Source organism: Dipteris shenzhenensis, chromosome 4, assembly GCF_047967505.1.
Source record: "Dipteris shenzhenensis isolate YYH24624 ecotype China chromosome 4, Dip_SZ_1.0, whole genome shotgun sequence".
NCBI classification, from domain to species: domain Eukaryota; kingdom Viridiplantae; phylum Streptophyta; class Polypodiopsida; order Gleicheniales; family Dipteridaceae; genus Dipteris; species Dipteris shenzhenensis.
In genome coordinates, this window is record NC_141599.1 from 29,672,347 (window position 1) to 29,683,861 (window position 11,515).

The 11,515-nt window shown below is 48.5% G+C and overlaps 1 protein-coding gene across 2 annotated transcripts; it reads left to right on the forward strand.

The window, feature by feature from the left end:
* Positions 1-433: 433 nt before the first annotated feature.
* On the forward strand, positions 434-11,185 carry HDA08 (histone deacetylase 8). 2 transcript variants are annotated; one of them, XM_087373444.1, is made up of 3 exons: positions 434-836; positions 1,059-1,639; positions 10,826-11,185. In XM_087373444.1, exons 1-3 carry the CDS (start codon positions 596-598, stop codon positions 11,114-11,116), a joined length of 1,113 nt encoding a protein of 370 aa, XP_087229570.1. In that variant the 5' UTR covers positions 434-595; the 3' UTR covers positions 11,117-11,185. The 2 variants fall into 2 exon arrangements, with proteins under 2 accessions (XP_087229570.1, XP_087229571.1); XM_087373445.1 differs by having other exon boundaries at positions 10,758-10,890.
* The last annotated feature ends 330 nt before the right edge of the window (positions 11,186-11,515 follow it).

Genomic DNA, 11,515 nt, shown 5'->3' on the forward strand with positions numbered 1-11,515 from the left:
ATGATGACCAAGTTTGGTTGAGTCTCGCGTGGTGTAGTGAGCCGAGCATTGCCACATGACGTTGACCTACGATGTGGCACAAGGTTGAACACGTCGGCGCATGGCTTGACGGGACACGACATGGTGAGGACTGCCCACAAACAAAATCATCCATCTCAAAAATTATCATGTTGCTACCACGACAACCTTTTATTGTGAGCTACCAGGTGAGTGTGTTCACATAAAACATAAAACATTTTTCATATTTCGAAGGTTTTTCCTGAGAATTTGTGAACTTCTTAGCTAAAATATAACTGAATTGCCTAAAATTTTGCAAATTTTACAGAATTGAGAAAATATTTTTATCGGGTGAAAATGAAAATGTTGCAAGTTGATTGTATATGGTTTACAGGTTTTGGGTGAACACCTCTACCAGGTAAAGTCCCACGTCCGTTCTGGTGGTCCTAAACGGCCGGGAAAGGGCCTGAGTCGATCGGAAGATTTTCCCGGTAGGGAAGCCGCCGGGAATGGAGCTTGCGGTCATACAGCCAAGAAAGGATTTTGTTAAGCAACGAACTTGAAGGAAGGATTTGGGTCGCTACGCTTGCTGGTGGCTATGGCGGACCTTCTTCACGTTTTTTGGCACCCAGGCATGCTCGCACATGACCTTGGTCGTGGCGTGTTCGACACCCTCAGCGATCCTGGCTTCTTGCAGGTGTTGGAGCCTCACCCCGAGAACGCTGATCGCCTGCGCAACATGGTTTCTATCCTCCAACAGGGACCCATTTCCCCGCACATCATTTGGCATCAGGGCAGACTGGCACAACCCTCTGAGTTGCTTTCCTTCCACACCCCTGGTATGGCGCTTGTTCTTCAGCAGAATTTGCTTTCTCCTCTTTCTGAGCTCTATACAGCGCTGTCTTGCGTCGCTTCGGCACCACATTTGTCTAAGGTGAAGACCTGCACATCCTTTTGTTGTGTTCCTCTGGACCAGTCTACGGCTATCCATGCCTTCTGAACTGATAACAGCATTACAATAGGTCCCGTGTGTCTAAACGAGAAGGGTCGGCCATTTGCAGAATACGTGCAGGAGTTGATTGATGCGAATGCCCAGGGAGGAAAGGTGTTCTGCGCGGGTACCAAATTGAACCCTGGATCGTGGGATGCTGCCCTTCTTGCAGCAGGCTCGACACTACAGGCGATGCAGAGTATAATCGATGGCCAAAGCAAGCTAGCATTTGCTCTAGTGCGACCTCCCGGCCATCATGCTCAGCCGAGTCAAGCCGATGGATATTGCTTTCTTAATAATGCGGGCCTTGCCGTGCAATTAGCCATAGATTCTGGTATGCCAAGAGTGGCTGTAATTGACATTGATGTCCACTATGGGAATGGCACGGCCGAAGGTTTCTATAATAGAGATGATGTTTTCACAATTTCCTTACACATGAATCATGGTTCATGGGGTCCTTCACATCCTCAAAGTGGATTGCCAGATGAAGTCGGCAGAGGTAGAGGAGTGGGATTCAATATGAATATTCCTTTGCCAAACGGAACTGGAGACAAAGGCTATGAGCATGCAATGCTTCAGATGGTGATTCCAGCTCTCAGCATTTTCAAACCAGAGCTTATTGTAATGGTGATTGGCCAAGATTCTAGCGCAGTAAGTCCCTTTTTTTTCTCCATAAAAAATGTTTTTGGTCTGGGGTTATCTTTATATATTAGCGGACCTGCACCCAAAATTTTGTCTGGGAGTGTAGCTAGTTCATTTGGTGAGATAGTTCTTTTTACCTTGAATGATGTCTATGCGCAACTTTCTTATCAAGCACATGATGGAGAGATCCTCTACTAATCTTTCTTAGCCTCCTCCTTTAGTGCTAGCCTTCTTTATGAGTTGACTCTGCCTGACAGAAAATGTGTATAGCAAGTACGTGTTAATGTGCATGGGTTGTTACCATTTGGGAAAGTGGGAGCTGAGAGAAAGAGCACCTATAGAACACAAATAAAACAAGGGATTTGGGATACTATATTGTTCTACCCACTCACCAACCTTTTGTGAGAAGTGCAGCTGATTTGAACAGAAATGAAGAGAGAGAGAGAGAGAGAGAGAGAGCAAACCCTCACACAGACAAAACTGACAAGGAGAGAAACATGAGAGAATTGCAAGTTATCTCAGGAAGAACCTGTGTCTGGTGGGGAAAACCCTGCTCTATAGATAGGCAACCGTGCTTCACAATGAGATGCCAAACAATGAGGGAAGGGGGCCCTATATATAGCCTGGCTCCCCATCCCTAGTAGGCTGTAGTAAAGAGGCCACCCCCTGCTCTAGGGGCTGCCCAGCCAGGTGGGCCGGTCCACAGCCCTATAAGGAAGGCTTCCTCCAGCCTGCAAAGGCTGCCACAACCAGCCCTATAGGGAGGGTTCCCCTCCAGCCTATAGGCCGACTGAGGTGCCTAGCCTCTGCCGTTATAAGGGGGACTGCCCGCAGCCCTAAAGGGACCTCTACCCCTGCCCAATAGCGCTGACCAGGCTGCCACTGTCAGCAGCCCTGGAGGAGTGCCACGCAGCCTATAGGGGCTATCTCCTACCATATACACCCCGACCTGCAGGGCTAGGTGGTCGACTATCAGGTCGGCCCACGTCATCTTGAGAAAAGGCTCCACAAGGGCAGCTCCGGGTCCAGGAGCAGCCACACGTGCCTCCAACCCTGGCCAGACAAGTGGCAACCAACCTATCCTACTCTATGCCCAAGGCGGGCGGACACACACACAAAGGCCCTCACTTTGCCTACCCTAACCTCTTAGGGCGGGCACACCCACAAGCAAGGCCCTCTCTCTAGAGTCTACAGTGACATCAGGAGATGTTGACCTCCAACACCCCCTCTCAGCTTGTGGAAACACAGGCGCCAGGAAGCTGGGTGTGCCAGTGGAATAACTGGAGGAATCTGTCGTGTGATGCTCCATCACTGAAGACTGCCATAGGTAACTGTCGAAAAGCCCCCCTCTTGGCATGAACCGCCTCAATTCGATCACTGGAAACTTGGTACTGTTGCTGCCAGGCCACAGGTGCTAGATAACAGCTTACAAGGATCAATCAAATGTGTCTGGATTCCCACACTGGCAATCTTCTAGATCTCCAGTAGCATGTCAGACAATAGCTGCAGCAGAACACAAGGAAACCCCCTCTGGATATGCTAGGTCATAACGTCCAAACAAAATGCATACTGGTAACATACTGCCACCTAAGTCATGGGAACAACTCCTAGTGGCTCGAGGTCTTGCCTGAGAGTCTACCTTGATGAAAGACTCCTTTGCCACACCTGTCTAGCAGGCACCGCTGCCACAAACAAGCAAGCAATCCTCCATCTAAATCAGGAAAGCCTGCTAGCTGCCTGGTACTGCTAGCAGGCTGGAACAAGTGACGTGGCGGATGTAGACCCATCTTGCTGGTTACTGGTTGCCTCACTGTTCCTTTGAGGACACTGTTGCTAGTAGTGACCTTTGTGTCCACATCGATTACATGTATGTGACGCCTTGAGTGCTTCCTGTTCCTCAGCTGTCAACTTCTTTCGTCCTTTCTGCTCAGCTGCCAAAGCCTCAAACTGACTTTCATAGGTGCGATCTGCAAATCTCTCCTGGTTGAGCACCATCGGGACCGGTTCCTCCCAGGTCAACGTATTCATCCTACCCCTGGTTATCAAGGACAAATAGAATGCACCATACCGAGAGGATAGCTGGGATAGTAGTGTTATTTACATGATATCTGCTTCCCGGCTTGGAGGATCTCCTACTGAAGTTCGTGTAACTTGTTGATGTGCTCCCGCATCGATGAAGACTTCTTGGGACCGAACAACCACATATGGACTTCCAGAGAGACCTCTTCATGCGAGAGGTTCGATTATACAAGGATGCCAAGTGCTCCCATATACTTTGGGCCACTGTCATATGCTTCACGTGATTAATCACTTGAGGAGTACAGTTAAGAAATATAGACGACCTTACCCTTGCATCGACACGGTCGCACAGCTGAGCCAAGGTCTTAGACTCCTACTATAGGATCCCTTGATTAGCCGTAAGGGGATCAGGCCTGTAAACTCCCACCAATTTGAAGTCTGCCAGATCATACTACTGTACCACAGACACCATCATAACCTGATGGTCAATCGGGAAGGTGGGCAACACTGGAATTTTTGCCTTGCTCTCCGCCATCTCGGACGGGCTAGACATGTCGGAATGAAGAGGAAATTGAATTGGAAGAGAGAGTGGATGGGAAAGAAGGTAAAGAAGGGTAGTCACAGAAGAAAGGAGAGGAGAGGGCTGAAGAAGATGATGAAGACCCTGAGAGCATAAGTACCTTCACACGTTCGATGTCCCGACCCTCGAGAACTACTCCTCTTGAATCTGAAAACAAACTTCAAAGTCATTCCTTCGATGACACCCGTATGGTCCACACCTCTGCACATTCCTCCTCACAAAACACTTCTGAACAGCAGCCCTAAACCTCCTCTCATATTGCCAGCTCAACACTCCCTCCACACCTTGGTGTTAGAGAATAGGAGGGAATGAATCACTCAAACCTCCACCCAAGATCTCTCCAACTCTTACACACTCAACTCAGATAGATGATCACAGATGCAATAAACACTCACTCAGAAATAACTTGGACAGAGAGAGAGAGAGAGTATATTCATCCATCGGATGGTGGGCAGAAAAAAAACAGCTCACAGGGAGCAATACAAAATACAGCAAAGTGCTGGAGAATACTGAAGGACTCTCTCTCTCACAAACTGCTCCAGAACTGAGTGCACAGCACAGCCTTGGAAGGAGGCTTTCAGTCTTGCACTGGATGCTGGAAACAATGAAGGAGTGGGCCTTTTATAGGCACTGCCCAGGCTCCTTGGGTTGACTGACCAGCAGGGTCGGTACCCTGTTTGGTGGCTGACCAGATGGCCCTAGAAAACCGACCAGGGTTGGCCCTGGTCGGTGGCCCTGGTTTGGCCGACTTGGCCTGCCCACAGGCCCCTATTTAAGGGTGCCCTGTGAAGCCAGTCTGCGCAGCTGCAGGCGCCTCCAAGTGAGGCCTAAGGCCCCTGTTTCCCTGCTGTTGCAGGCAGCAACCAGCCCGTGTGCTGGTTGCCTATGATGCCAGCCTGAGTCTCTCTCTTTCCCAGCCCTCCTACCTCTCACTGCCCCTTGTTCCCTCAAATCGGGGGCTCACAGGTGGGCACAGTGAGTTTCTAACACCCCCCCTCAATGTCACAATTGTGGGCCAATCCCCATGCGTTTGATGAGGTGCTCCATCTGTTCTCGAGGGAGTGCCTTCGTGAAGAGGTCGGCGGTCGGGCAGTACATAATCTCGATCACGTCATCGATGATGAGCTCTCGCACAAAGTGGTTATGAACTTCGATGTGCTTGGTCCGCGCATGGTACACTGGATTCTTGGCAATGGCTATGCAACTCTGATTGTCGCACATCAGCACTGTTGCGTCCTCCTGACACACGTCCATGTCCTCCAGAATCCACCTCAACCACAGTGTCTCACAAGGTGTTGTACACGTGGCTCTGTAGATGAAAGGGCCACTGTGGGTTGCTTCTTACTCAGCCAAGAGATGGCACCAGATGCTAGTAAGAATCAATACCCTGTTGTCGATCTTCTGGTGTCAGCATCACCTGCCCAATCACTGTCACAGAACCTGCCTAGTTCGATGCCTTTGGTGTAGGTGATCCCATAGGTGCAAGTACCCTTTAGATACCTCAGCACCCGTAAACCTGCATCCCAATGACTCTTCCTCGGAGAAGCAGAGAACTGACATAATAGCAATTGCATAACAAATATCAGGTTGAGTATTGGTAAGATAATGCAAGCTTCCTACCAATCGTCGGTACAGAGGAGTATCAACCGGCTGAGATGTGTCGTGAACACTTAGCTTGAGCCCGACCTCCATGGGAGTTACTGCTGTCCTGCAATCCTCCATCTGAAATCTCTTCAAAAGTTCTCTGCAATATTTCTCCTGTGAAATGAAGATCCTGCCTTTGGCCTGCTTTACTTCTATCCCAAGGAAGTAGTGTAATAACCCAAAGTCCGTCATCTCAAACTCAGACATGAGTAGCTCCTTGACTTGTGAAATCTTCTTGACATGGTCACCTGTCAAGATAAGATCATCAACATAGAGGATGAGTACCAGTCGCAATCCCTTCTCAATGAACAAGTAAAGGTTTGCCTCAGAAGGACTCCGACTTAGCCCTATCTTGTGAAAGAATACATCAATCCTTTGGTACCAAGCTCTGGGGGCCTGTTTCAGCCCGTATAACGCCTTCTTCAACCTGCAGACCTTTAATGGGGACCCTGGATCTTGAAAGCCCGGTGGCTGCTCCACGTATACCTCCCCCTCCAGGATTCCATTAAGGAATGCGGACTTCACGTCCATTTGAAAAATAGGCCACTGGAATTGGGCAGCAAGGGCAATCACTGTCCGGATAGTAACCATGCGGGCTGTGGGAGCAAAAGTTTCATCAAAATCCATGCCTTTAGTTTGAGCAAAACCTTTGACCACTAACCTTGCTTTATACTTATCCAAGCTGCCGTCTGATTTGTATTTAAGTTTGTATACCCACTTAGTGCCGATGACTTTCCGTCGCGGGGGCCTAGCCACTAAGTCCCAGGTATTGTTCTTCAGGATAGCATCCATCTCTGCCTGCATGGTAGCTTGCCATTCTGGATTGTCCTTCGCCTCCTCCAAGGTCCTTGGTTCGTCAAGCTGAGCCACCAACGCAAAATTCACGGATGGGGTCTTTTGAAGACGTTGGGATCAACGCAATCCGGAACTGCTAGTCTCAGGCAATTCGGTGACCCGAGACTCTTCCAATGTCCTTAGGTACCATTGGGGCAGCCTTTTATGCTTCTCAGTGGGTGGAGGAATTGGAACTGCTTCTGGAACGTCCTGCTCTTCCTCAGTATCTTGTGGAACATCAGCTTCTGATTTTGCCACCTCTTGGATGGTCAACCTGGGGCGGGGTGGGTTCGAGGGTTGAACAATTTCCTCCTCCTCAATCTGAGGCTCCTCCTAGGGTTCAGGTTCCTTTTCCTCAAAGACAACATCTCAACTGATAAGGATCTGCTTCTTTACTGGGTCGAAGAGTCGATAGGCCTTGGATTCTTCGCTATATCCAACAAAGATACATTTTCTGCTCCGGGAATCAAGCTTGGTCCTGTCTTCCTTGTGCACATGCACCCATGTGTTAGAACCAAAAATGCGAAGATGAGTGATAGAGGGCTTCTTACCATAAAATGCCTCATATGGAGTCTTGTCCTTGACGGCCTTCGTCTTGGTCCTGTTGAGAATGTGTACGGTTGTATTGATAGCTTCACTCCAATAGGCTTTAGAAAGGTTCCTCCCTCGGAGCAAAGCAAGCCTTGTCTCAGTGGTGGTTCTATGCTTCCTCTCGGCTACCCCGTTTTGCTGAGAAGTATGTGCTATGGTGAGTTGTCGCTTGATCCCATGCTTGCGACAAAATGTGTTAAACTCATTTGAGGTGAATTCTCCCCCCCTGTCCGTGCGGAACGTCATTCTCCATTGTCTCCTTTTCAACTCTGGCCTTCCAGTCCTTGAACTTCTCGAAAGCCTGAGACTTTTTAGCCAAACAATATACCCAGATCATTCTACTGAAATCATCCACAAAGAGAAGTGAGTACCTGGATCTTGCCCACGATGCTGTAGACATTGGGCCACAAATGTCGGCATGAACCAACTCAGGTGGTTTGCTAGCCCGAAACGAGGCCTCTTGTGGGAACTTAGCCCTGTGCTGCTTGCCTTCTAGACAAGCCCTACAGGCATCATCCTTGCTTGTAATTGGTGGAAGTCCATCCACCATCTTCAACTTTGACATTTCAGCCAAGATTCCATAGCTGACATGACCGAAGCGCTCATGCCAAAGTTTGGACTTTCCGTTGTCTTCATGAACCAACATTGCACTGAGACGGTACAGTCTGTTCTCTTCAACTCCTTGAGCCACCATCTGTCCATTTGCTTTGGATGTCACGGTGACCTTGCCATCTTGAAAGAGAAGTGCCATGCTGTTTTTGTCCATCTGACTTACAGAGAGTAAGTTCTTGCAAAGGTTGGGTACATAAAGTACTCCAGAGATATCCTTCTCCTCACCCGCGGTTGTAATGAAAGGAATGCTACCAATGCCCTTCACAGGACACGTCCGGCTATCCCCGACAGAAACTTTGGAATCCGGGTGTGTACTTTCCATGGTTTTGAACCAAGTCCTTCTGTTGGACATGTGCTTGGAAGCACCGCTGTCAACATAACAACCCTCTTTACCTTCACTGACTGCATATGCTGAACAATGTTCACTGATTAAAAACAACTGTCCAGTCGTCACATTGGCAGAATCATTCTTAGGCTCTTCTTTGTTCCTGGCTTCTCTCTTTCGCTTCTGATCGGCCTTCTTCTTTCGGCATTCTTTGGCGGAGTGGCCAAGCTTTTCACAGTAATAGCACTTCATTTTCTTCTTGCGGTCAGCGTCCTCTGACTTCTTGGACTCCTTTGGCTTGCCTTTTCCAGGCTTGTCTTTGGCCACTAATGCCTTCTAGTCGGATTGCGTAAAGAGTTTCTCTCGAGCCTCCTCTTGAAGCAGGAGTGGGCCAAGCTCCTCAAAGGTGATTGGCTTAGTCCGTTGACCCGCAGTGACCGTAGTCACAAAACTTTTGAAACTCCGTGGCAACTTGTGGAGTGTGAGCAACGCCAATTGACTCGAGTACACCTTCTGACAACCGCTGCGAGCTGGTCCTGCACGACTTTCACCTTTGTCAGATGATCATGCACACTATCACCCTCATTCATATCAAGATTATAAAGCTGATGCCGAAGAGTAATGATACGGGCTGTATTATCGGTTTCATACAGCTCCTTCAATATGGCCCACGCCTCTGAAGACGTCTCTGCCAACTGGATATGAGGAATCACAGCATCTGCTGTCGTGCCAATAAGCATTGCTAAGGCTTGAGCATCCCTCTCCTCCCATGCAGTGAGTTCATCCGCATCTGCTTCAACTAAAACTTCCTCTCTTTTGTCCACAATGTCCTCCGGCTTCTCCTCGGTCCCAATCACTATCTTCCACAGCTTCGGTGCCAACAGATGGCTTTGGATCTTGACTTTTCAGATTGGATAGTTCGTCCCATCGAGCTTTCCAACTTCACCAAAATTGGGAATAAATGAAGAAGGAAGATGACTGGAGAAGGAGGAAGGACGAGCAATGGGCGTAGAGGCTTCTGAACGCTGATCTATCTCGGTGAATAGCAAACTGAAAAACTGAAGCAAAAAAGATGTACTGACCTCCCGTGCTAGCCTGATCTGAAGACAGAATCGCCTTTCTGCCAAGGGACTCCTTCCTTCAGAGAGTGCTTTGATGAAGAAGAGTTGAGAGCCTATGGCTCTGATACCATGTTAGAGAATAGGAGGGAATGAATCACTCAAACCTCCACCCAAGATCTCTCCAACTCTTACACACACTCAACTCAGATAGATGATCATAGATGCAATAAACACTCACTCAGAAATAACTTGGACGGAGAGAGAGAGAGAGAGTATATTCATCCACTAGATGGTGGGCAGAAAAAAAACAGCTCACAGGGAGCAATACAAAATACAGCAAAGTGCTGGAGAATACTGTAGGACTCTCTCTCTCACAAACTGCTCCAGAACTGAGTGCACAGCACAGCCTTGGAAGGAGGCTTTCAGTCTTTCACTGGATGCTGGAAACAATGAAGGAGTGGGCCTTTTATAGGCACTGCCCAGGCCCCTTGGGTTGACCGACCAGCAGGGTCGGTACCTTGTCTGGTGGCCGACCAGATGGCCCTAGAAAACCGACCAGGGTTGGCCCTGGTTGGTGGCCCTGGTTGGGCCGACTTGGCCTGCCACAGGCCCCTATTTAAGGGTGCCCTGTGCAGCCAGTCTGCGCAGCTGCAGGCGCCTCCAAGTGAGGCCTAAGGCCCTTGTTTCCCTGCTGTTGCAGGCAGCAACCAGCCCGTGTGCTGGTTGCCTATGATGCCAGCCTGAGTCTCTCTCTTTCCCAGCCCTCCTACCTCTCACTGCCCCTTGTCCCCTCAAATCGGGGGCTCACAGGTGGGCACAGTGAGTTTCTAACACTTGGGTCTCTAGCCAACTATGGCTCTGATACCATGTCAGAAATGCAGCAGATCTGAACGGAAATGGAGATAGAGACAGCAAACCTCATACACACAAAACTGGAAAGGAGAGAAAGAGATGAGAGAATGGCAAGTGATCTCAGGAAAATCCCCCGTCCGGTGGGGAAAACCCTGTTCTATATATAGGCAACCGTGCTCCACAATGAGATGCCAAACAATGAGGGAAGGAAGCCTATATACAGCCTGGCTCCCCCTCCCCAGTCGGCTGTAGTAAAGGTGACCCCTTGCTCTAGGGGCTGACCAGCCCTACGCTATTCTCACGGGGGATACAACAAAGGCCCTCACTCTGCCTACCCTAGCCTCTCAGGGCGGGCACATCCACAAGCAAGGCCCTCTCTCTCTACGGTGACATCAGAAGATGTTGACCTCCAACACCTTTGCAACTGATATACCACACTACAAAATGTATATCCAACATTATGAAAATATCTTTATATACAATGCTTGGGTGGATGGTTGATCCCTTACCCACACTATACCACTCTACCCACTCACGATTATTCGCTGGCTTAAGGATGTTTGGGTTGAAGTTCTTACTTCTAAGCTCTCGTGTTTCATGGTTTTGTAGGTGGTAGAATGCTGCATTAGGATATTCAGGAAGTAACGTGGAGATTTCTGGTTCTTTCTGATATGCAGTTTGATCCCAATGGAAGGCAGTGCTTAACAATGGCTGGATATCGCCGCCTGGGTCAGATTGTCCGTGAACAAGCTGATTTGTTCTGTAATGGCCGCGTTTTGTTGGTGCAGGAAGGTGGTTATCACATTACATATGCAGCCTACTGTTTGCATGCAATCTTAGAAGGCATACTCACTATTTCTACCCCTCTCCTTTCTGATCCTGTTGCTTATTATCCAGAAGATGAGACACTGACTGTTGCTGCAGTAGCTCAGATCAAGCAACATTGGAATAAAATTGTCTTGATGTAATGTCGAACTGACATTGAGCTTGTTGTTTGAAGAAATCAGATAGAAAGTTACTTTTGGGTATTCACTATTAGTGGAGAGAGAGAGAGAGAGAGAGAGAGAGAGAGAGAGAGAGTTTCTAGTTTTTTGGAAGTTTTTGTTTCTTGACTTGCTTGTTTATTTTTGCTTAAGTCACTTGCTTCGTTTCTTCTTTATTTCTTGTTTTCATTCTCTTTTGTTTATTTGATGTATTTTAGTAAGCATTGGGTTTGCCCAAGAGACTCCGCGGGTCTTTAGAAACCCAGTATAGCTGCTTATGCTTGGGCATGGATGACGACATAAGTGTTGCTTTGCTTGCTAAGTAGGTCTTCCTTTTGCTTTTCATAAAAGTTTTTGTTTACCTCTTTTTTCTTCTCTTTCATT

What these genes read in the sequence shown, in the direction of transcription:
- HDA08 (XM_087373444.1), top strand. Translation starts at nt 596, where the DNA reads ATGGCGGACCTTCTTCACGTTTTTTGGCACCCAGGCATGCTCGCACAT. An exon ending in GCTTTCCTTCCACACCCCTG is followed by an intron (nt 837 to 1,058) that starts GTATGGCGCTTG and finishes GGCCATTTGCAG; the next exon opens with AATACGTGCAGGAGTTGATT. An exon ending in TTGGCCAAGATTCTAGCGCA is followed by an intron (nt 1,640 to 10,825) that starts GTAAGTCCCTTT and finishes TCTGATATGCAG; the next exon opens with TTTGATCCCAATGGAAGGCA.